This window comes from Leptidea sinapis, chromosome Z, assembly GCF_905404315.1.
Source record: "Leptidea sinapis chromosome Z, ilLepSina1.1, whole genome shotgun sequence".
Lineage (NCBI taxonomy): Eukaryota > Metazoa > Arthropoda > Insecta > Lepidoptera > Pieridae > Leptidea > Leptidea sinapis.
This window is the reverse complement of record NC_066312.1, coordinates 5,986,177-6,009,194: the sequence shown is the minus strand read 5'-3', so window position 1 is coordinate 6,009,194 and position 23,018 is coordinate 5,986,177. Positions and strand designations below refer to the sequence as shown.

The 23,018-nt window shown below is 32.5% G+C and overlaps 2 protein-coding genes across 2 annotated transcripts in view; one reads left to right on the top strand and one right to left on the bottom strand.

The window, feature by feature from the left end:
* LOC126978655 (coiled-coil domain-containing protein AGAP005037) overlaps window positions 1-23,018 on the bottom strand; it is a 281,533-nt gene that overhangs the window by 62,922 nt on the left and 195,593 nt on the right. The gene's annotated exons all lie outside the window — the stretch shown is intronic.
* LOC126978659 (uncharacterized) overlaps window positions 3,154-23,018 on the top strand; it is a 78,411-nt gene continuing 58,546 nt past the window's right edge. Inside the window, exon 1 of the mRNA XM_050827649.1 lies at window positions 3,154-3,238. Coding sequence (XP_050683606.1) covers window positions 3,212-3,238 — 27 coding nt within the window. The 5' untranslated portion in view covers window positions 3,154-3,211. The remainder of the gene's footprint in view (window positions 3,239-23,018) is intronic.

Genomic DNA, 23,018 nt, shown 5'->3' with positions numbered 1-23,018 from the left:
GGCAGAAATAGGTGCCGTTGTGGTACCTAGTAATATACATAATCTAGCCGCCTACCTGTGCAAAGGAGCCTCCCACTGTTAATTTCTAAGTCTATTTTGAATGGGTATCTATAAGCTATTTTTGATTATCAACTGTAGAAATTGAAATTGTTCATTTGTGTTAATTATATTTTTTCGTAAAAAACAATGTATATAACTACGCTTACAATATTTAATATGATAACATGAAGTAAAAACGATCAGTACAAGGAAGTGTACGAAATAAAAAAAGCAATCCCACGTTCAAAAGCTAGTCTGATCCATAAGCCGAAATATTTGCCTGTGTATGTGTTTTCAGTAGCTGTGTTGCGATCTGTAAATAGTACTTTGTACCAGAACCAAACAGGGCAAATACGACCAACATATTTGCATCGATTATCGGTAGTCAAAGCAGTAGCCACAGCACCAACTGCAGTAGCTTTGATATGAGAAGGAGCCTTTATGTTAATTCAACTCAAACCTCAATGTAAAATATAAACCAGCTGAAATAATGTAAACAGAAAAACAATAGAGGTTCATCAAGGTTTCAATATTACATTTGAATACATTATAATACTATGAAGGGCAAACGTTATTATTATAGAATAAATTTTAAAGTTCAGTTCTTCATTAACCGGGATGCTGTGATAATATTCAGATGTAAATTTACAATAATTATCATATTTAAAGAAAATTAAACTTAATTTTTAATCTTTGGTAAACCTTTAAACTGCACTGATAAAGTAAGCTTAATGCATTGAATATAAGTTAAACGTTTACCGTAAAGAAATGGTTTATTAAATCTCTTTGAATGTTAAAGCAAAGGTTGAATGAAGCTGGAAAATTTCTTTGTGTACCTTTTAAGACTAAAACCTATCAAGATGTCTACTGCCTCAAAGGGAGCAAAAACCGATGTTGCTTTTCCTTAGATCCTTCCAGATGAAGTAGGAAAGGAATTATGGTCTATGAATAGCATCATGAAAGTCTTAAGATATTACATTATTTTAATAAACACTTGGTAAATGTTTTACATAAAATATTGACGACCCATATATACTGGTTAGTGACCATGCCTAGTGGTTTGAATAGGTTCGGTAATTCGTTCGGTAGGTGCAAAAATTTACATGATGAATAGGGATAACTGTTTCCGAGCTATGGATGTGTATGTGTATTCATTTATGTTTAAGTTTAGGTATATTTTATTAAAAAATAGGAGCTAATGCATGAAATATCCATTTTATTGTAATAGGTACTTCGAAATGGCATAGAACCTTCATGGTTTCAGATCTTTGATTGAAACTTTCTTTTAAAAAATGTGCAATATTCAATGTGATTGGTGGTTACAGGTCTGATAGTCCCTGGGGTACTCCACAGGGGGTAATTTAGGCCCTTTGTTTTACAATGCTTTATCTCTATCTCTATAATGCTAATCTATGATATCGGTTCCTGCTTAGCTAACTCTGAATAACTTATGTATGCTGATGATAAGAACATATATCATAGTATAAAATCTATAAATTTGATTGTTAGCTGATGCAAAAGGATCTAAAGAAGGACTAACTTTTTGAATATTGTAAAAAAAACAAATTCCAAACAACATACTCAAATGCATTCAAATCTGTTATATGCGTAAACCAAAGCCCTTACAATACACCTTCAATGGTACACTTTTACATAGATCCAAACTTATTCACGACTTCAGGGTGTATTTTGATCACAAAATGTTACTTTGTGGCCATATTGACTATATAGCAAATAAAAGCATAAAAAATCTGGGCTTTATTTTGCACACGTGCAAACCATTTTCTGATATAGAACCTATTATGCGTATGTCACGAGTATTCTGTAATATGATTGTCCAAGTTGGCCCTCACACAATCCACATTATATCATTAACAATGAACGCTTGGAACGTATAAGGAAAAAATTCTTAAACCATCTAAACTACCCCATAATTTACACCCCGGTTCTAATAATGACAGTTGCAAGGCGCATAAACTTTTAACTTTGGGGCAGAGACGCTTACTTGACGTGAGCCTACTATTGGTATTGTATAGCTTAAGGGTATCTAAAATATCATACTGTACATCGTCAACCCGCACGAAGAATACGAATCTGCTATGTGAACAACTAACAAACTATTAACTATCTAGATTATACAAACAATTCAAAAAACACTTTCATATAACGGGCAATGCAAACTTACAACACAATAATCAGCCACGTAGACCTTTTCACCATAAATAAATCTAAATTCAAATCAGAACTCATAGCTACTTTCAATGAAACATCTAAACACTTGATACTCACACATATTTACATGTTTATATATTTTATCATATCTATGTTTAATCAAATAGTATAGATATATTTTGTGTAGATAGTTACGTAGATATTTAATTACAATTTAATGAAACTATCTATAATCACAAAATAAACCTCATTTTGGTTTATCGTACCATGTTGAATTTTTGGGAAACCATGGTATTTTATAAGGAAACCTGTTATTGGCATTATTATTGTAAAACATTATTAGTTATTTATCTAATCTGTAATATGCTGTTGATTTTTTTTAATAAAAACAAAAAATACATATCGTACTTTTATAATGAAAATAAGGGACGAGACGAGCAGGACGTTCAGCTGATGGTAATTAATACGCCCTGCCCATTACAATGCAGTGCCGTTCAAGATTATTGAAAAACCCAAAAATTCAGAGTGGCACTACAAATGCGCTCGTCACCTTGAGAAATAAGATGTCAAGTCTCATTGCCCAGTAATTTCACTAGCATCGGCGCCCTTCAGACCGAAACACAGTAATGCTTACACATCACTACTTCACGGCAAAAATAGGCGCCGTTGTGTTATCCATAGTCTAACTTGCATCCGGTGCAAAGGAACCTCCCACTTCTTCATTACTTAGCTTAGATATCTATTTCAAACTCAATTCATATCAACTAAAACGCACTGTCTTAAAAAAATTTCAAATAAAATAAATTGTAAGGCGAGAAGCAAGGCGTGAAAACAGGATGTAGATCTTTTTGAGATAAATTATTGCGATACCGCGTATTGTTCGGAGTCATGTATCGTAATATGATGAAGAAATGTCGCATTTCTTATGTACTCAATAGTGAGTGGGGTGGCCACTGGTTTGATATCACAGTGGAGTGACCAGTGTTTCTTTAAGTGGTGAATGTGCGCGCGCGCTTCTCTACCTACCGTAAGTACACACGCTTAATATTAGCCAAGCGACTTTCCTGTGGCATTGCGATGTTTATATTCTCAGCTGTCAATAATAACTTTCTAAATAATGTTTATTTGATTCATAAAACTATTACTTGTATATATCATATGATGTGTGGGTGATGTTATTTTATGTTCAATTTTGTTTAATAAAAGTAAAAGTAATCTTGTTTCTATTCCTTCAAAGTGAACTCATTGCCTCTCTTTTATTTCAATATTACATTTTACAATTTTACATTATATGTATATAATATTCCTAAAAAAAAAAAAAAAAAACAAATTTCGTTTAAAAAAAAAATAAGTCATAAAAAAAAATACGTCAAAAAAGTACGAGTACAGTATATTCATAAATTCGCATATACTGTAATAAGATAAACACATACAATATACAGAATTTATCCTTTATTTTAGGTTATTGATCGCGGATCTGGTCTCATCATTTGTAAATTGAGAACGTCAAAGGATCCCCACTGGCTCCCAGAATATCATAAATTTGTGTCCCTTGTTCAACTATAGTCACAGAAATTTTGAAATAACTTTAAAATTTAAAACGCGGAAATGCTGCTAGTATTCTTGGTACACTTCCTAGTTCCTCGTCATGATAGTGTTGATTTCAAGATTCAATTTTATATAGTCGATATAGCTTAAAAGCATTGCTTTTTAAATAATATACTTTGTTTGAATGTACCTTAAATGTTTTATTAATTCAGAATGCACTATAAAGATGACACTTTATATGCGTTCGTTAGTGGAATAATAAAGGGCGAGAAAATACGCAGTACACAACATATTATATTATGACAAATAGATTGTCATAATAGATGTGGAAATAGTCTTTTCGCACATCATAGTGTGTGTAAACTTCAAATAAAATCTTTGACTGTAGTATTTGTAGTTGGCTGGTTTTGGTGACAGTAAAAAGGTTTTATTTAAAAAAATAAAATTTAGTAAAACCAACTGATGATCAATTTACAATTCTATACATTTAAAATAAATACAAATAAATGGACGGCATTTTTTTAAAAGTGGATCAAGATCGGCAAATGAGTAGTGACGATACATATATACTTACAAATACGTGCTATAAGAATACTCTGTTGTGAATGTTTGTTTTTTTAAAAGTTAATATACTGTGATAATTAATATGCTTTTTCTTTAATATTCTTAAAGTTATCTGGATAAAGTAGTACTTTATATTATCTTTTCTTAAAATTGAACTTAGTCATCAGCTGACATATAAAAACCCCGCAACGGTCTATATTACTTATCCATTCGTAGATTAATGATTGGTCTCCGCTTCGCTCCAGCTAGATAGCGCAGGGATAGTCGTAAAGGGCGGCAACTAATACTACTCGAGATAGTCTCGTGTGGTCTCGTTGACGTGTCACAATGTCATATGTTCTCAAACTTTTAATTAATTTTAATGTAGAATAACACGAAGCGTATGTTACAAAATTTGAAAGATGCCATTGAGTGTCAAGATGCCACGCACACAAGCATCTAATAGATGCCGTAATAAAAAACCTGGTAGCTCAGGTATGCGGTATCTAGGTGTAGCCTAGGTCTAGTTGTAAAAGTACAATAATCGTAATTTTCTTATATACCTTACATTACTATTAACTGCCATTGGCAATATTATTATACATTAAATATATATAATTCAGGACACTCCAATCGTGACATTTAGCTATGCACTCTATTAATATTTGTCATGAAATTTCATAACTGAATCAAGTTGTGTGCAATGGACGGCGAATCAGGAAAATTTTAAAGTGGAACGCAACTGAAGTGGATAATAACAGCTTATTAAGTAAATGTTTACAATGTAAATGTGTTCAAAATAATATTTATGATACCAGAACAAATTTACTTTCTACGCTTTGAGCTGTCCATTACCCGATTACAACGTAATATCCGTATATTATTGTACTTCAACACACTACCATATTACATAATATCTTCTAGGGTATTATATTTAAATATACTATAAAAGATAATGCTATAGAAATGTCTGAGAATACATATTTGATATCCATACCCCACAGAACAGAAAAGCAATACCCCAGTAAATCAATATTATTATTAGATGACACTACAGTTATTATGTCATCGATTAACTTGTCACTGTTATTTTTTGTAGTATTAAAAATAACGTAGTTAATTTTATTTCATTTTCGTTAATTGATTTCACAAATGACACTTTAAACTAACTTTACTCAAACTGAGGTTTGTGGCTCGGTTAAGTACAGTTCAGTAATTTTTTTTGAACGCGTACATTAAAACCGAGTTTACAAGTCTTATAGTTGAAAATAATAGGGGTTCAAGTATATAATATCTGGGTTGGCTACTCTCGATTCAAATAACACTTTGATGCGAGATGACAGCTAGAACATTAAAATCCAATGTTGTAGACATTGGATTGTTTTGACTTTCATTAATCACATTTCATTTCGCGAGTACCAACAGCAAGAGGCTCCATCTGGACGTATTTATTATCAAAGCTTTAGTTTTATTTTATTTATTTTTTAAAGATATATTTTCAATAGACATATAGAAAATTTATTAACACAAAACTTTCTTAGAAATATTTATAACATTATTAATAAAAATATTTAATTATTGATAATATTGTAAACTAAAATGAAATAACATCTTTAAATTGTTCTTTCCGTGTATAGTTAAATATATCATCGAATCCTATCTAGGATTCGATGATATATTTAACTTACATCTGTAAGCCACAAATAAATAAATAAATTAACAGCGTTTTTCTTCAGAATATTATGAAAAGCAAATATCATATTTATTCACAAATAATATATATATCGCATATTCAGTGGTCAATAGTAATTGCGAATATATAGATATTAGAAATCTTATCGCATTAGAAGTAAGAACACCCATCAATATCTACACTATTCGAAGCGTAAGCTGAGATTTATAGACCGTACTTAGACTTTGCTCAGACTTTACTTAGCTGAGTTAAAGCAAAGCTTAAGTTAAGACAGCCCAATGCAAAAGCCCAGTTTGCATTTTATCACACTCAGCTAAGTTTCATGTGAGTAAAGGTTAATCTATGAAAAACAGTTATTTATAACAGTTAGAAAGCTGTAGGTTTAAGATTCTAAGCAAAATAATATCATGAATATTCAACGACAACAGTCTCAATGACAACTGTAAAGTAAAATACAAATACTCCATCGTGCCTTACTCCGAAGATTTGGTATTACAACTGAGTATCGGAGTGTTAATGAAATATGCAATCTAAATATCAGACAGTTATCAGCTGTTGCTTATTCACATTTATAAATGGCATAAGGCATTTATTTTCTCAAAATTAATTCCTTTAGAATTCTTTTTGATGTCATTTCTAATATACTTGATACTACTACTACCACTTCGGAAACAAATGGCGCTTTGGGAGAGAAGAGGCGGCGCAAGAAAATTTCCCAGCATTCTTTTTTTTGCGCACTTTTCAATAAAAATATACTATATTGTACAGTCATGTCTATCGCTATAAAACAATCATAATCTAGTTTCATGCTGTCCGATCACTTAAATATTCAGCTGTGGAGTAGTAGTATTTACGACGTAGCCATTTTTTAATAAAACATTTAAATTTGTTTATAGATAATGCCTGAACAGTGGCTGGGACTTTATTATAAAAATGTATTCATTATAAGCTATTATGTATATTATGAAGCGTACTAGAATTAGTTACAAGCAATCGTTTATTTCTGATAGTGTTATAATAATGAAAATCACTATTAAGAGCAAATAGGTGACGATTTTTGTGAACGTATTTTAAATATTCATAAATGTACTGACAATGAACAGTCATAATATTTATTTCTTTAAATTTTTCTTTGAGAGACTGTCTATAATATTATCTAAATGTACTAGTTAAACCCGACCTCCCTTCGCTGTCGGTTGATGTTTTAGATAAAATGTAAACTAATGGCAATGAATTCTAAAAAATATTAGTAGTATATACGGAATATATCGGAAAATTCTACATGGAATAGTCTCGTTACTTCCACCAGTTTTTACTTAATTGAAAGTGGATTAGATTTTATTATATATAAGTATGCATACTAGGAAGTTACATCAATAAGTAAATAAATTCATAGGTTATTTTATAAAGTTTATAAAGTTAAAATAAAGTGGTATTAGTATATAAAATTGAAAAAATATTCGTTAATGCGAGCAAGCATTGTAATCCAAAACAGCAAGACGATATAGCGAAACTTTTATGAAAGAAAATTTGAAAAAAATGATTTGTTATCTGTAAGGGTTTACGGTAAGTTTACGTGATAAAGTCTTGTTATACGATCGTTTGTATGAGTCATATATTTTCAGTCAAAATTGTAACTTATACTATAATTACTGCTCTCGCCATTACTTTTTTAATAATCAAAGAACAAGATGCGTCATAAGCCGAACGCTTAGGTCGATGTTGCCTCTCTATCGCTTGTTCCTCGCTCTCGACTCATGCGGAACGCGACACCTTTTCGTGCAGCCGGCTTACATCAATATATAATATTATGTTATCACGTCAAAAAAAAAATATTTTTCCATTGAGGTTGAATTTAAACTTTTACCAAAAAGGATAAACGAACATGTAATTAGAAAAATTTTCAACATTTTGAAGTCACTGCCAAGTCAAATAAAATAAATAGGCAAATTCATACCTTAGTCCAGGCGTTGTCGCAAAATTGCGTAGTAAAACTTTGTAAAAATAATACTAAAAGAAATAAGAAAGACACTGGGATCACATTCAGTGTATAGCTGAAGCATAGAAAAACATTTTCATTGTAAGATTGGGCAGTAGGTTATTACAAATAATATAAAAAATAAGTTTCTATTAATTGTATGGCCACAAAATAACGGTCGTAATAAATAGTTTCAATTATAGAGATCGGTCAAGATAATATTATTTCAGGTAAATATGAAATACAGAAGGCTTCTCAATCATTTTTTAGGAAAAACTTTTGAATATTATTATAATTCGTTGTGGTAAAGGATGTATGACACAGGGCAATTTTTTCCAGCAAATATTGAAGTCAAAGTTCAAATTTGTTTTATTCAATACCGTCTGCAGGAAACCATCCGGACAAAATCATTTACTTAAATAAATATTTGCTTCACTATGTTTTCCCCATATTAATATTCCAAATGAAATTCTGGAGTGAGCATAATATGCAAATTGAAAACGCTGATTGGAAGTGGTACTCGTTTAAGTTGGTAGAGAGCAAAAATGAACGAATAAAAACATTTAGGAATTTTAATTTCTTATTCTAGAATATGCATATATTTTTAGATAACTTAAACGTCTAGTTTAAGGCCAGCTAAGTCTTATGCTCGCGATTTTTATGACACTTTGTGTTAGTTGCGTGCATTGCTCAAAATAGAGGTTAATTCTAAATTAAATTTTGTTCGACATTTTCACAGCTATCACAGTCTATCTAGACCACTGACCTCTACTATATACCACTGGACGGGTGGCTGTCTAGGTGCTTTTGTGCCTGTTTGATATTCACCATTTTGGCGCTGTTGGCCATGAAGCGAGAGTCTGCGGTACTAAAACCAGTGATGACAACCTCAGGAAACATCGATGATTGGTGGAAAACTATTTCCAAAAAAAATTGTGTACTTTATTACGTTGATATAATAGTATAAATAACGCGGAAAACGGATGAAATTAATTCAAAATGCAAAAATACTTCAGAGTATTTTACGTTCCTTCGCAGCGATTTGTATTATACGTTAAAATTAGTTCTATGGACGCTCGGGAGTAGCGCTTCAAATAGGCACAAAAAATTTGATATCAAACATATGGAACAGCCGGTTCAGTGGTATTTATACAGGTCACTGATCTAGACGTATTAATGTTCTAAGCATATATTGATGAAAATATTACTTATAAATTCATGCGACTTTATACGTTGCCTGATCGATGTGTATATTTTAACGGACGTTCTTGATGACACTAACAATCTAGTTATCGTCGTCCTGCTATTAGGTCCGCCTAACTGTAATCATATTACGAACCTCAAAGGCACTGCAAACTACAGACAAGATGATTAAAGGGAACATCCTTTATGAATAAATTAATGTAGTAAAACAAGATAATCTAAGTATGCCTTTTAAACAACTATAAGGGGGAATATAGCACAATCTACTAAATTATGTTCGCATAAAGATAATTTAAATACTGTATTCTACCATGTTATATTAGTCTCTAAAGTGATGCATTCCAGTATATTTCACATTAACAAGCATCACTCAATAATATGTATATATAATAATATAAATAAATAAACTACGATTTATTTTTTCTGTAGATATTTTAGTATTTCGATATTTAGTATTCTGTAGATATATAGATTGATCTCACAACACTGTGATGCTGATAAATATTATTATTATAATTATGAAAAAATCAATGAAAGCATCTTGGTTGAGTACAAAGAGTACTTATTTTTCTGACAGAACTATTATAGATACACAGAACAACAGAAAATACAGAACTATTAACAACAAAAGTAAAAACCTAAGAATGAAAACTATTTCAAAAACAAATCAGTGATATCACGAAAATATCACGAAATGTACATAACGGTAAATAAACTGTAAACCGTACTGACGCAACAGAACGAAGCGGAGCAGGGAGAGACGGGACGTGCAGTAGAGCTGCTAAAATTGTCTAGAAACCACTTAACTTATTCGTCGACGACCTTTGTATTTTCAAAAACAGATATTAAAGATTTAAATAATAATAATTTTGATTTATATGTTTATTTAATATATTGAATTTAATTTTCGAATTGTATGAATATGATGGTCCATTTGATCAGATTTTCTAGTGCAGTTCATAGATCCTCACACTACACGCTATGTCTTCAAATAACAATAGTTTTTGTGTGAGTGGTTCATAATGCAGTTCAAGGAAACTAGCATCATACCACTTCTGGAGATTTTCCTTATTAACGAGAGGAAACTTGAAAGTACTTGTTGTATGAAAGCATGTATTAACAACATTCAATAACCATAAGGAAGTAAAAGGAGGGGGTAGATATTTAAAAGAAATACTTTGTTCACCATGATGATGACAACTGACTACTGAATCTAAAATTAAAATCATATTGACTCATTAACAATTTTTAGCACATAGCGAAGTGCACATGTTCAATAATTATAATTTGAATTAACTTATTTTCCAAGTATTGAAAATCATTTATATTCCTATATCACATTCAGAATAATAAAATGTATACCAAAAATATCGGTGAATAAAGAGAGGGTTTTGTTTTACGATAACAAAGGCAGGGATTTCAGATAAACAATAGTGTGATGTGTTGGGGAGGTTCGGACTTAAAACAAAGTAAATCGTATTATTTGCGTTTTCCAGTAAAATTCATCAATACGAAAAATTCCTTTCATTCCCTGATATTTTCCTATGCCTGGAATTTTGCAAGGACTTTGCACATAATGAAATTTACGGAAACCGTGAGATGAAATTCGTTTTTCAATTTTCCATTGTTCAATACCTGGAAAACAAATAAATAATATAAATAAAAAGATACCATTCGTTTTTGCTTCGGCGAAATTGAATGTATATCTCGATTTATACCGAAAATTTTCATAAAACTGTGAGTATCGCGTGAGTGCCTTGACTTACGCGCCTCCAGAATTGCGTGTGTTTTCAAATCTCTGTGATTTGATGTCTATGTTTTAAGCACTTTCGAAAACGGAATCTCTGAAGATTAGTTCCACCCACTTTAAAATCACCGTTATAATTAACCAAAAAAAAAGTCAACGCAAATATTAAAAACTAAGAAAACAAAGAGTACCTATATCACCGATGCGATCGGTCAATGGTTATTTAACAGGTTCTGTATTAAATATAATAAACCTGTGCCTCTTGTGATTATGGAACGGATTCGTATAAAAACTATTTTCTTCTTTTTAATAGTGTTTTCTTATTAAGAGGCATATCATACTACGGACGAAATAATTGACACATCGAAAAACATCACTTTAAATGATTTATCAGTACTAAGATTTTATTATTATAAATTCATATTTTCTTCAGTCACCAGCCCAAATAAGATAATGGCATAAAAGGTGTTTATTTATTCAATGTATTCCTCTCATATATTTTCACTGTCATTTAAATAACTACCTACTACCGCCTCAAAACAAATGGCAATGTGAGAGAGAAGAAACGGCGTGGGAAACAGTTCCAAAAACATAAGATATTACATCCCGACTTACCCACTATACCTGCTGTTGTATTATAAATAAACCTTCTTAGTTACTAAGCAACAATCACGAAATACAACTTTTTTCTAATTTAATTATCGAGTAGAAGAAGAATGATGTGGTGTACCTCTAATTATATCGCAATAGAAACCTTACACATTCTTAAAAGCAATAAGAGTTTTATTATTTTAGGGGTTAAAGTAAAGAAATTGCTGATTTGTATAAATTGAAATTGGAACAAAAATATTTAATTAAATTAATTACCATTATTACCTGCACATTGCTGCCATCTAAAAGAAAGGTCATTCATGTATTTGCGATAGAACTGTGGTGATCTAGATTCGACAAACTTTGTGAAAGCATTTTGTACCTCCTTCTGAGAATTCATCTTTTAGTAGATTTAGTAGATATTTTTATAGTCCGTCTGGAGCAAGGTCTGGCGAATACCAAGGGTGACAAATGGTTTCTAATTGCAATTCCTGTAGATTTATAAAGGTTTCTCGTCCTGTATTAGGTCTCGCGTTATCATGGAGCTACAATGGTGAAGATCGATTCATGAGTCGGGGCTGTTTCACTGCTATATGCTTTGTTTTGCTTACGGTTATCGTAAAGAATCCACTTTTCATTGCATGTCACAATTCGATCGAATATGCCTTCATTTCTGTATCGAATCAACAACGTAACACACGTTTCTTTCTGCAGATCAGTCAAATTATGAGCCACCCATTTTTCATATTTTTTTATTTTATGTATTTGACGTAAATGAGTCAATATTACTGGTAAGGTAACGTTCAATAATGCTAATTCCTGGCTAATTTGGCTCGGATTGGGTTCCACCATCTCTTTCAATTCATTGTTATTCATCGCTGTGTGGGCGCTCTTCCACGTGGTTCGTCGTGGTTGTTTCGTTCAAATGAAAGCGTCCATTACGAAAGCGTTTAAACCAAAATTGCACGGTGCCTTCATTAGTAGTCCCCTCTCTAAACGCAATATTGATATTGCGAGCTGTTACTAAAACCAAACGCTAAAACTCGTATTCAAAAATCACTCGAATTTTCGAGTATCCATCCTTCTTGTCTAAGCTGAATAAAAAAATCAACTAAAAGTCGATAGTCGAATGTTGCCCAATTTTTTTAAAGAGAACTACATACCATGTGAAAAAAGTTTCTCTCAATTCTCAACCATGAAGGTTCTATGTCAATTCGAAGTACCTTTTATAATAAAATGGCAATTTCATACTTTAACCCCTATTATTACAATTATATATACATTCTCAACAAACACTTCAATGCCGAAGTGAACCTAGAAATAAATTATAAAATAATTCTTTACTATCGCGGTCATGTTAAATCCCACGGACACAACAAAATAGAATAATAATTTCTAGAAAATTAAAACTCAAAAGCATGAATTTTCTTCTGTGCGTAGGACTTCTCTATTATAACATTAGCTTTGAGCTCTCTACTTTGTGCTTACTACGTTAATATTGCAGGTAACGGTCTTATGATTATCTCGTTCCTTTGAGTGCGCTAAATTAAAAATAAAATATTGCTTCGACCAGGCTTAAGTCACTTACAGATCTTTTCTGTAACAAAGCTATATCATAATATTATTATGACCATAGATTTGGAATATACTAGCGGAAAAATGACCTAACAGTCCAATAATGGGTGTCAGATTTTAGATATGTTAATATGTGCGTTGTCCAGTGGTTTAAAGTTCAAAATAGGAGCTGATGCCAAGCGTGGCTGACTGTGCACGAGTTGTCAATTAAAATCGGTTACAGTAACAATAGCTTCATTTACCTTTTCTATTTTGCTGTAGTTCCGTTCCATTCTTCTCCCTCGCATGCGTTGCTCGTCTATACTATAATTTCATAATTTAAAAAAAAGTCATTCGTGGGATTGCAAGTTAGATGTAAAACTTTTGCAAACTTGTAATCATCAATTTTGTGTTGTTAAGAATTGTTTCAGGAAGGGTTTTGTTTTGCAAGTAATTTAATTTATCAGCTTATTAATATGATTTGTTAAGGATTTTATAATTTGACATGAACAAACAATGATTATTACCGATATAAAACAAACAAATTCATTATAACTAATCAATTTATAAAATTATACAATTAAATGTACATTCATGATTACAAAAATTGTCTCATTTCATTATATTCAAATACAGTTAGGCTTATTTAAAGAAAAATTTTGATTCCACTCTCAAATTTCTGTCATATACAATTGAGTGACGGCACAAAGGTTTAAGTATAATATACAGAAATTTATCTTACGAAAATATAATCATAATTTTATCGTTTAATTATATTATCTTAAGTATGTATCGTTTTAATTTACTGCGGCGAGTTCTATACTGTTTTTCATCCCAACGAGCCTAAATTTATTATTACAATAAAACATCCACGCTATAAAAAAATAACAAATATTTTTATATGTGGAACAAGATTTCGTTCTCAAACGATATAGTTTTAAAGTGTTGTTTTAGTTCTTTTTTCAAACACATATCTGTTTGTATTCTTTTTCAAATGGTTGTTACTATATGTGTCGTTTTTTTTTTAATCTCGCGGTAATTCTGGATAGGATGCAAGACAAGAAAGTAATGAATATAATGTATATCCATTAGTCCTTAAAACAAAAGTAATTTTTGAATAAACTGTACCTCTGAATGTTGAATAGATATAAATAATACATGGAAATCTTAATAGTTTCGAAGCTTCAGAAGTAGAAACTAGGATTACATTGAATAGTTGAATTCGGTTTGCCATTTCAATATTTGAGCAACAGCTGAGAGCACGTCTGTTTGATCCTATTACCTCACCTTCCAGCATTTGTCCAAATCTGCTTATTCGATTAATTCTGTGTTCGCTCACTCATTGAATTCACTCAGTTGTCTATAAAACATTTCCAACGTAGTGCAGCAGCGTATATAAATATTTTATTAGCCAAAAAAAGAATCCTTTCAAACTACTGTAGAGATTTTCGCCTACTGAGCATTAACAAGCTTCCTTTGGATTGAAGTAACTTTTGCGATCAGATTTTCCGCTTTCACAGTCTGCCTGCTTTAATCTCGTAATCGCATAAAAGCAACTAAACTGCCGGCGACAAAACTTTTGCTATTCCGTTTCATTCCTGTTTCGTGACAGCGTTTAGTGGCTGTGTTTTTTTTATTTTTTTTTTCAGTTTCACCAACTTCATGTTTCAAGGGAGATTTAACTCAAATACGTTTCTCGTAAACAATTTTTGCCAACAGAGTGACTTTATAAAATATTTTACTGTGTAAACTATAACGTCGGTACATATTTGATGGATAAATTAAAAAACGGAGCGTTTATTTTACTTTTTGGTATACGATTCCTGCTGTTAGTTGAATCATGGATTTGCCGAGGATAGTAACTTAGATGATGATTGATGTATGTTTATTTAAGTTTAATTAAATCTATCGATATTGTCATAAATCGACCTTCTTGTATTTTCTCTAGTTATTATCATATTTGGTTTTTAAGATATTTAAAAAAAACAAGAAGTTCATTAATACTGAGTTTTAATTTTTTAAATTTTATCTTCGACCACTGAGGAGATTCGGAAATATATAACCACACTTTATATCTAGCTCATTTGTAAAATATTGGACTTTATTGTTCGTATTTTTTTATAAGAGGAGGAAAAAATGAGTATACGTTTACATACAAGTCATCTGATATGTGATCACTGGGGCCAAAGAGCGTTTTTGGCCTTATAATGTGTTGAATTAACGACATATGAAATTAAAAAACGAAAACAGATTGATACATGGAGAGGCTCAAACCTTAAAATTTTGATTTTATTTGTGATTACAAATTGTTAGACACATAGTTTTTTATTGAATTAGGCGTTACTTTGCGGAAATCCATAATTATACAAATGATTTAAGTTTTTTTTAGTGGTAATTCCGCTAATATTTGTTTTTCTCTCTGTGTCGAGACTCAGACTCGTTCCAGATTTTGGCGAGACAGCATGTCCTGAGGATGCCTCGTGTAGAGGAGAAACACGTGTCGAATTGTTTTTTAAAAACTAATATTAGCGGTATTAACACTAAAGAAAACTTAAATCATTTGTATAGACACATAGTGTCAATCGTATCGTATCAATAAATTAATTTTTCAAAGTGAAAACTTCTTTGCGAAATATATGTACCGTACCCACAGATTTACAGAACGAGATTGAGTTGACTCGACTAATTTACCATAATTGGAAAATATTAACATGACCGTATTTATCTTTGATAAATAAAATATTGAAATGAAACTCTTTTATGAGTTGAGTTCATACGAAATATGAGAGAAATTTTATAGCAGTATCGTCACGATTTTCGGTAACGCACCATGTTGTTTTTTTAACGTGATGAAAAGAAAAATAAATTAGTTTGAAAGTGATAAAATTATAGGCCCTATTTTGTATGCACGTCAATAATTATAAAATAGCTTTAAGTTGATATGGAATTTTCTTTTTTAAAATCTTATCTACCCAATTTCTGTGTAAGTAAATGGTAGAATAATGATATGTATGAATAATAATGTGATGTCAAAGAATTTTCAATTCTTACCTGTGTCTTACCTATACATATTTTTTTTTAAACCAAATTTTTATTAATTACTTACTTATACTAAACAAACTCCTAAAAAATATTTCTAAGAGAAAATTCCTAAAAGTAACGAACTTATAAAACTAATTTCTGATGGCTTTTTCGTGTTGTCAAACACAACGTAGATATCCGATATCTAGTGATTTGCTTTAGTCAAAGCTCGTTAAAAAGAGATAGATGTAGATTTATAAATGGTTTATTTCTCTTTGTTTCATTCGTTAACGCTTCCTTGTCTTTGTTTTCACCTATTTGACCGAGTTTAGATATTTAATATCTACTGAATTCTGCATCCATTCTGTAAGAGATCCACTCTGCCCCACTATAATGAAGACCTGATTAGGATTCTTGAATACCTAATATTGTGTAAGTAATTACATTGGATACCTTGAGACATAAGATGTTATGTTCAAGCCTCCCTTCGAACCTAATTGTGAACAGTATGTCTATTGGCAGACAAAACAGAAGGCGGTACCGTCCAATGTTTTACCAATTCAGTGATTATGATGTAAAATGTAATTATACAACTAAATTGACAAACAATACAAATTTACATTTTTATACAGAATACAATACATTTCAAATGAATGGAACGCGCGCAATTGTTTATTTGCATAACCCGAAGTTTTATTGGATTTACAATACAACGTGTTCACGGGTGACCGGACATTCTTTTGTATCGGCTCGCGTTCATAAAATACTGTATTTATATTATGTTCTTTACGTTTTATATATTTTGACATGAAACACATATAATCAATCCGTGATGGTCACACCTACTTATAAAAACTAGCCTAACCGGACGTCTCTTTGCTGTGGTTAAATGTTAAAGTGTAAAGAAAATTATATGCATAAGTATAGAGATTCTTTTTCCCGTGTTTCCAGGACACCACGACATGAGTAACATCAAAAAAGAATTTACACTTTTATAATACCGCCGGCAACGCTCCTGTGACCCATCTGATGTTATGCTCCCACTCGTATGCTCGTTTGTCCTCCTATTCCATAATAAAACCAAATAGAATGGAATAAAAATGACACAGGATCAATAATTGTTTATTTTATCATGATTAGTTTATAAGTTTTTAGTGATTACACTTCAAAAAATATATATGTGTGAACTTGAGATATATATTTATTTTGACAAATTGGCGATTCGATTTTGAATGTTTTTTCCCTCCTGAAAATGATCAGGAGTTTAAAACTTTATACGCAGAATCTAACTTGTCGTTATTACGCTTATATTTTAAGATTTATTATATTAATTAGTTAATAAGGACACAAATCCCATACTCTTTCTAAAAAAATTGTATGAAACGCAGCTTGCATTGAATAATACACTATCGACTAATATCTAGGATATCATCCCCACCATCTAGATGTGTGGCGGTCCTCCGGAGTGCGGTTTTCAAGGAGCTTTCGTCCACGTACTACAAAGCTGTGGAACGAGCTACCTTGTGCGGTGTTTCCGGAACGATACGACATGGGTACCTTCAAACAAAGCGCGTACAACTTCCTTAAAGGCCAGCAACGCTCCTGTGATGCCTCTGGTGTTGCAAGATATTGTGGGCGGCGGTGATCACTTAACAACAGGTGACCCGACCCGTATGCTGGTTTGTCCTCCTATTCCATAAAAAAAAAATCTACGATACTACCTACCGTTGGTTCTTAGCGCAAAGAAACCTTACTGAGTGGGTTATCTTTAAAAGTTTGGGTATAGAATAATGGAACTAAATTTAATTTAATAGGGCTAGACATATTCATTTAGATTGTTAATAATGTAGGCAGTGCATAATTGCTTATATGTTATGCACGCCCCTGCGCCGAATATGATTTACAGTTACAATTCAAGGCCGGTGAAAATAATTCACTTCATTACTGGGACAATTTAATTTTAGATCTAGTTTCATGACTTTAAATGCACTGGTGGAACCTCATTGCATATTCTGGTCGGCTCAGATTTCAATTACGACAGCACTGACACCTTGTTAGCAATTTTGCATTGAGAATTGGAGCATTCATCTGAAATTCATGCAAATATACTTACCTTACTTACCTTTGAATGTTTAAAAAATCAGTATGGAATATTGTTGCGATTGTTCAAAGTTTAGTTACTGTCAGAAGTCTAGACTGTAGTTTAAATGGCTTTTTATTCACTGTTATAAGGGAAGTGACGGGAAAAATACCATTGCTGGCGGCGTGTTCGCCCCAGGCAAATAAACACCATTTGCATAGTGTTTACTTTGTGAAACAACAAACGCCGGTTAGTCCACCTTTAAGAATTTTTATGATTGCAACGCTCTAAATATTTGTTGAGGATAAGCCCAGGATTAACTTTAAAGACTTATTTGTAAGCATAACTGTATAGCCGAGTGGTTAGCGATCCTACCTACTAAGCTAGAGGTCACGGGTCCGAATCCCGGTAGGTGCAAGCATTTATATGATGAATATGGATGTTTTTTTCCGAATCATGGATGTTTATATGTATTTAATGAATTGTATGTTAAAGTAAGTATATTGTATCAAATATATCGTTATCTTGCAACCCATAATACAGGCTGTATGGATAATTTGGGGCAAGATAATTTGTGTGCAAGTGTGTCAATATTATTATTATTATAACTTAATCATGATACTACGGCTAAAGGTCAAACTATAGCTGGACTGTAGGCGGCCCTTTAATTAATTATGGTAAAATCACATTTTTACCACATTTTTTTATGAAAATAAGGGACTAGACGAGCAGGACGTTCAGCTGAGATGGTAATTGAGATGCCACGCCCAATACAATGCAGTGCTGCTCAGGATTCTTGAAAACCCAAAAATTCTGAGCGGCACTACAATTTCGCTCGTCACCTTGAGACATAAAAAAATGATAAGTCTTTTTTGCCCAGTAATTTCACTAGCTACGGCGCCCTTCGAACCGAAACACAGTAAGTAATGTTTACACGTTTCTGTTTCGCGGCAGAAGTTTTCGTATTCATAATTTAGCCGGAATCCCTTCCAACACTTTTACGTAATTTAATTATAATTCTATTTAATCAATAAATCATCATTTAACATTCTTTTGTTTTTATTTGTAATTTCTTATTTAGTGTGACGTGGAATAATTCTAGGCGTTCTCCAATATGTTACAAGTTTCAATATATCTCAATAATGCGCGGCGCTTTTCAGGCAGCATTGTTAATTGAACCTTACGTTAGCGAGTTAAGGTTAATTTTGTATTAAATTCTGTTTATTATGTGGATGCGGACACTTTCAATTGTAAGTACCTTTTATATGGAAACTTGTATTGATGATAGCAGATGAGAGTATAAAACGTATTTGTATATAAAAAGCATTTCGGCCGTTAAACATGTGCAGGCATTATTAGTGAAATTACTGGGCTAATAAGACAAATCTTATGTCTTTGAGTGAGGAGCACAGTTGCAATGCCGTTCAGAATTTTGGGTTAAGTTAAACATACTGAGCAGTGCCATTGTAACGGTCAGGGCGTATCTCGTCTCCACACTTTTTCTCAAGTAAAAATTACCACTAGCTGTCTTTTTTTTTATGGAAAAGGAGGACAATCGAGCGTACGGGTCACCTGATGTTAAGCGATCACTACCGCGATCTTGCAACACCAGAGGAATCACAGGAGCGGTGCCGGCATTTGATACATTTTTTTTAAGTAGCTTCAGTGTGCATGTTTTGTCTATCACTAGCTGATCCGACAGACGATGTTCTGGTCATAGTAAAAAAACACTTTCGGGTGAAATTTCGTAAAATCCGTCCTTAGTTGGCCTCTACTCGGTGAATGGAATATTCCTACCAAATTCCGCCAAAGATATCTTGATGAGTCAATATATAGGTGGAAATCTCTTATATATGTAATATATACAGACAGATGATCATGATGGATGCGAGCACGAAAAGTTGTTTTTTATGAAAATAAGGGACGAGACGAGCAGTACGTTCAGCTGATGGTAATTGATACGCCCTTCCCATTACAATGCACTGCCGCTCATGATTCTTGAAAAACCCAAAATTTCTGAGCGGCTCTACAATAGCGCTCGTCACCTTGAGACATAAGATGTTAAGTCTCATTTGCCCAGTAATTTCACTAGCAACGGCGCCCTGCAGACCGAAACACAGTTATCTTTATACATTACTGCTTCACGGCAGAAATAGGCGTTGTGGTACCCATAATCTAGCCGGCTTCCTGTGCAATGGAGCCTTCCACTGGTCGTCAATGCAGTCAAGGTGAAGACAAGTCATTATTTGATATCCATTCAATAGTTTCCAAAACATCTTTAAAGTTTGATATCTGGGCGGAATGGTAGCGAAAGTAAACTCGTTCATTGAATGGTATTCAAATGATTGTTGAGTAACGAATTTGTTAGAAGTGGTATTCAATTCATTATATAATGCCTGATAATTGTAGATTACGTAGATTAGTAGTCTAATATGGGATTAATTTTCGATGACAGATGAATCTGAGAAGCCAGTGAGATTACTGGGCAAATGAGACTGGACACCTTATGTCTCAACTGACGAGCGCAACTGTAGTGGCGCTCAGAATTTTTGGATTTTTCAAAAATCCTGAGCGGCACTGCATTGTAATGGGTATGGCGTATCAATTACCATCAGCTGAACGCCCTGCTCGGCTCGTCCCTTATTTTCATAAAAAATCTATTAAAAGACGTATCATTATATAGATTTAAAAATTCACGCACATAAACAAACTGGGTCTTGACTTTCATAATATAATGTAGATTATTTTAGAATTCTTTTTTTTTAATGGATGTGTAACATTATTCCAACAATATCAACCATCAAAGGGTTTCATCAGATTAGGAAGATGCAAAAGATCTCGCATTCATCTATTTAAATGCAGCTGTAATTTTTATTAATAATTCCGTAATGAGAAAATCCGATGCTAAGATTATTTTAATTAAGTTTCGATGAAAATTAAAAGCTCTTTTATGAAAAGAAATCTTAATTAAGAGTACCGAGGCATGTTAATTAAAACAGTCAAAGAGTTACCGTTGATCGTATAGAGAGCGTCTATCGCACACTAGCTGTATATGTAATAAAGTGAAATTATACCGCTACTTACGTAAGGCTACCGGATATTCGGCGGACAAGTCATGTAATATGGGTGCCTCAGGGCTGTCACTTATGCAAAAAAATAAGTTCAACGAATATATATAAATGATGAAAGTTGAAACTTTTTGAAGTGAAAACTTCTTTTGTTGCACACATTTTTTCGTATGTAATAGGTAATAAGTGATCTATCACGCTGATGTGAATGGCCCGATCGGGTGAACACGGAACCGCCGAGTATAACGGAGCCAGAAAGATACAGTCGCTGTTGTGTGGCTGTGTTTAGTATATTCAAATAATACGTAATAATACACATATCAAGTTTGTTTTATAAAATACCTTGCACCCAATAATAACAAGATTGTAAATAATCTATTAAATTTAAGCACTATGCTTGGTATCAGATATTTTACCTGTCACAGATTAAATATCTCAACCAACCAATGAACAATGACGTAAGTAATACTACGTAAGCACAAAAAACGGAAGAAAACGAGTAATAGTATAAAATTCTTATCTGGTGGTTTGAATGTTTGTGCGCGAATCACGTAGTAGCCACTCACTATAACCAAAACCCCCTTAATGCGAAACTCCTCTTTCACTCACAATAAGTACCCATTTGAATCAAATTGGTAAAATAAAATAAAAAATTTGAAAAATGGTCGCCACGTTATTTAATTTACCTACAGATTGAAGCACGTGTTAGTTGCTTTAACATGTTACAACGGCGCAGAATTGAAGGGACTTTGGGGCGAAGTGTGATGAAAAGTGGATTTCGTAAATGCAAACATAGCAATGACTGAATCTAGATCAAATGATGCAACAATGCCCTTAAGCGTGGCGTACCCGAGGACCGTCAATTCATAGCATTCATGCAATACAGCTTCCTCTGCTCCGATCATGCAACATGTCTAATAAACTGAATTTCAAACATGGTGAAACTCACAGTGTGACAGCCCTGACTCGTTAACCGATGTTCACCATTATTTCTCAATCATAACGCAAGACAACATACGGCTCGAGAAAGCATTTCAACTCTACCTATATTAGAATCGCTCCGAAACATAAATTGGCGATTATTGCAATTTTTACATGATAAAAAGTTTTCTTCTAACCAATACAAAAAGGTAAACGACAACAAGTGCAAAATGGTACCTGGTATATACCGACCCACATAATGTAAATATATTATTTATTACTTTTGGTGATTACCGCCACTTTGAACGTCAGCATTACATTTATAAAACATATTATCCTATGTACTATCCAGCGAATAGCCTATGCGTGTGTATTTAATTGAGACCCATTCAGCTGCTTTGGAAAGATTGAGTAACAGAATTACAAACTTTCACATTTATAATATTAGTATGTATTGGTTTAAAACACACTCCCAAAACGTCGAGTTTCATGTCACGTCGGCTGTGGTGCGATTGCACAATTACGCAGATACGTTTCGTGGACGGCGGCGACAAAGGGTTCAGCTAGTTTATTTTAAACATGTGAAAATATGTACTTTTATTTACAATAACCAACATTCTGATCCACATATAAAATATTAATCTTTCTTTACCATCAACCCTAGCGCTTTTCCATTGTACTCTAATTTAGATAGAAAAGGTTATGTTATATAATTTATACCAGTGTATATAAAATTGCTAAACACTGCCATATATTAACAACAGTAACAGACTGAAACTAGATTAGAATTAAAAAAATAACGAGTATGCTTAAATTTAGACGATAGAATAAATTATTAAATTCATAATTTAAATTTAAAA